This window comes from Triticum aestivum, chromosome 5A, assembly GCF_018294505.1.
Source record: "Triticum aestivum cultivar Chinese Spring chromosome 5A, IWGSC CS RefSeq v2.1, whole genome shotgun sequence".
Taxonomy (NCBI): domain Eukaryota; kingdom Viridiplantae; phylum Streptophyta; class Magnoliopsida; order Poales; family Poaceae; genus Triticum; species Triticum aestivum.
Window position 1 is genome coordinate 376,060,374 of NC_057806.1, and position 2,945 is coordinate 376,063,318.

Below are 2,945 nucleotides of genomic sequence, written 5' to 3' on the forward strand. Positions count from 1 at the left end.
CGCTTGGTATGGCAGATAATGTGATTTTACCCTTTTTTATATAAAAAAGTTTTTATATACCTCTAAAAGGTAATTCTTCCGTAAAAAACATAGAGACAAGGTAACAAGACTTCTTTTTCTTTGAGAAGAAAAGGTGACAAAGACTCGGACTGCTCACAAGTCCTGGTGACCGTCTTCTTTCCCCCACAAGTCCGGCCGCTGGTTGCCGGGATCCGCTACAAGTTCGCCGGCTTTTCACCCTTCTCTCTCCTATTTTTCCTTGTCCACTCCCCCACTCTGGCTGCGAGGTGCGAGCAAAGGCTTTGTATCTGAAGCCCATAGGGGCCCAAACAAAGCCCACCTACTGGTGCAAATTTCCCCTTCCTCACAACCACACGCGGCGGCGGCGGTGTGTAGAGAGAGAATAATGGAGGGGAGAGAAGACGACAAGAAAGGCGGCGCCGCCGCCCCCGGCAGCTCAGCGCCGGGGACGAGATTCAAGAACCTGGTCTCCAGGGAATACTACAGCCACAAGAAGAAGGTACTGCTCCATGCCCCACTCTGCACGGGAATTCTCCCTCTGCGCCCCTAAAACCCAAAGTCCCGCGAGAAAGAAGTCCGAAATTACCCAATGCCGGATCTTTCCTTGATGTGAATCCCTCGACCCCTAGCGTCGCAAGTTAAAAGGAGGATAGGATATGAAAGTTCCAATATTTGGGTCGTCCGTTTTCGTTTTCTACATGGGGAGCAAAGTTGCGGGGAAACTTCGATTCGAGCTAATTGTTAGGTCACCAGTATTTCTTTTTTGGAGAAAAGTATACTGATCATACTTTCTTTGTCGAGTGGTTCTTTTCCATTATAATGAAGAAAATTGGTGTTAGCATGCTGAGAAAGAAAACCAATTCCGTGTCAGGCGCTTATTTAGTTTCGTATGTTTGTTGGGAAAAGAGGGAGAAACCATCTTCCTTTCAGAAAAAAAATTGTATTTGTGAGGATCATTTGGTTGCTTTATGTTGTTTGTTTTGCTAAAAAGAACTCCTTCCTTCTAGTCTACTACTAAATACTTACGCATAAAATTTTAGCTGCTTTTGTGCTCTTTGTTCTTCCTTTACTTGGTATTCCTTATCAATGCAGATTTTTGTATGATCACTGATCTTTTGTATTTTATTAGGTGCACTCTGTAGCATGGAACTGCATAGGCACAAAGCTTGCTTCAGGCTCTATAGATCATACTGCCCGTGTCTGGAGCATTGATCCCCATGGCCATGTAAATTCCTCTCCTTGTTTCCTAATTGCTACAAGAATAACCCTGCTTGTTACAGAGTTAGATAACCCTTTTTTGTTGTCAAGCACTCCAATTTTTCATACCTTTTCTTTTGTGAAATCTATGTAATTGGGAACCTCTTACATTTCATAGAATGCTAGTACCAAGTTATGATCTTAGCAACAATATATTGTAGCATGCACATTTGCTTTGGCATGCTCATGCTGGCCCTTAGTGTACCAAAGATGGGTCAGTATAATTGGATGATCGCAATCTACCAAGCTATCTATTATCTTGAAATTGCAGAAGTTTACCAGGCATTCTGTATTCCTGTTTGCAGGATTGTGTGCACAATAGGGGCACCTTAACGAGAACAGATTTTGTGCCAATAGTTGCCACTATGCTCATTATTCAAAATCCACTTTCTGAGTTTTAAATAATGTCAAATAATTCATTGGCGCAAATATTCTATGCCATGTGCGCAGTGGACCTGCCAAAATTCATCAGCAAATATGACTTATTGTGACATGTACAAAAGAGACAAATTAATGGCTATGTTACTTAAGGGTCTTCTCTTTTTAATCTAATTCGTAAATATTCATATTCTTGGACAAAATCCATGAATTATTTTTTTGGAAACTCGGAAAAGAGAAGAGAGGAATATGGGATGTAGTGGAACCTAGTTGCCAAATTCACTTTCCCCACCTTAACACATTTAAGGATTTCTGTTATGTCTGTTCGGTTCCTTAGTTACCTCTTGTAATCAAATTCGTTATTGTTTACAGTTTGTAGAACACTGTGGCCATAGTTTATTAACATGAGTCAGTGAGTAGTGAATTTTATTCTATACAGTGGTATTACTTGGAACAAGTTATGCATTTATCGATGAACTGTTAGCTACACTAAATTGGTTTACTTGCTTAAGAATGAACATTTAGCTCTTTTGTAGGAGGGTGTGCATATTAGATTATATTTTGTTTCATTGGAACTTCCAGACTGCAAACAATGCTGACACCACTTCTTATCATACACAGTCCAAGGTTAAAGACATTGAACTGAAAGGCCACTCAGATAGTGTAGATCAGTTATGCTGGGATCCAAAGCATCCTGACACAGTTGCCACTGCAGCTGCTGACAAGTCAATTCGCCTTTGGGATGCGCGAAGTAAGTAATACACTTCATCTTTGATGGTCAAGGTGCTAAAACTGTCAGTCAAGTTCGCATTGTTAATGACTTGGGACATTTACATTTCTGCCCTTAACTCTAACCCACTACTCAGATATACACCTAATTCTTGAGGCTGCTCAAATCTGCACCTTTTCCTTCAAGGCTCGTTATAGAAATACCCTTTCGTGCCATTTTCATCCTGTCAAAGGGGCTTGACCGTTTACACGACGTTTCCTGGTCGTTTTTGCCCCTCCTTACAAGCAGACGAGCTCTCTATGAATAAGTCACTTACAAGTGGTCCCATCCCATGAAAAAGGAAAAAAAAGAGGGGAAATCCCCCTTAGTCTCCTCGGCCAGCCACCCGACCCCCTTCGTCCAGAGCCACCATGGCTCCTGCCGGCTCCAGTCGTGGTGGTCAGCTCCCGCGGTGCTGGTAGCAGCAGAGCGTGGCGCTCTGGTGTGCGTAGGCCGTCGACGGTTTGAGTTCGGGTCTCCGTCAAGGCCCTGCCCTCCTCTGCCTCCTCCCAAGTACCCC

At 43.0% G+C, this 2,945-nt stretch overlaps 1 protein-coding gene across 3 annotated transcripts in view; it reads left to right on the forward strand.

Annotated features, from left to right (window-relative positions):
* The first annotated feature begins 276 nt into the window (after positions 1-276).
* Positions 277-2,945, forward strand: part of LOC123103455 (THO complex subunit 3) — a 9,559-nt gene continuing 6,890 nt past the window's right edge. For all 3 annotated transcript variants that reach the window (XM_044525045.1, XM_044525047.1, XM_044525046.1), the window contains exons 1-3: positions 277-520; positions 1,151-1,246; positions 2,278-2,407. In XM_044525045.1, coding sequence (XP_044380980.1) covers positions 407-520; positions 1,151-1,246; positions 2,278-2,407 — 340 coding nt within the window. In that variant the 5' untranslated portion in view covers positions 277-406. The remainder of the gene's footprint in view (positions 521-1,150; positions 1,247-2,277; positions 2,408-2,945) is intronic.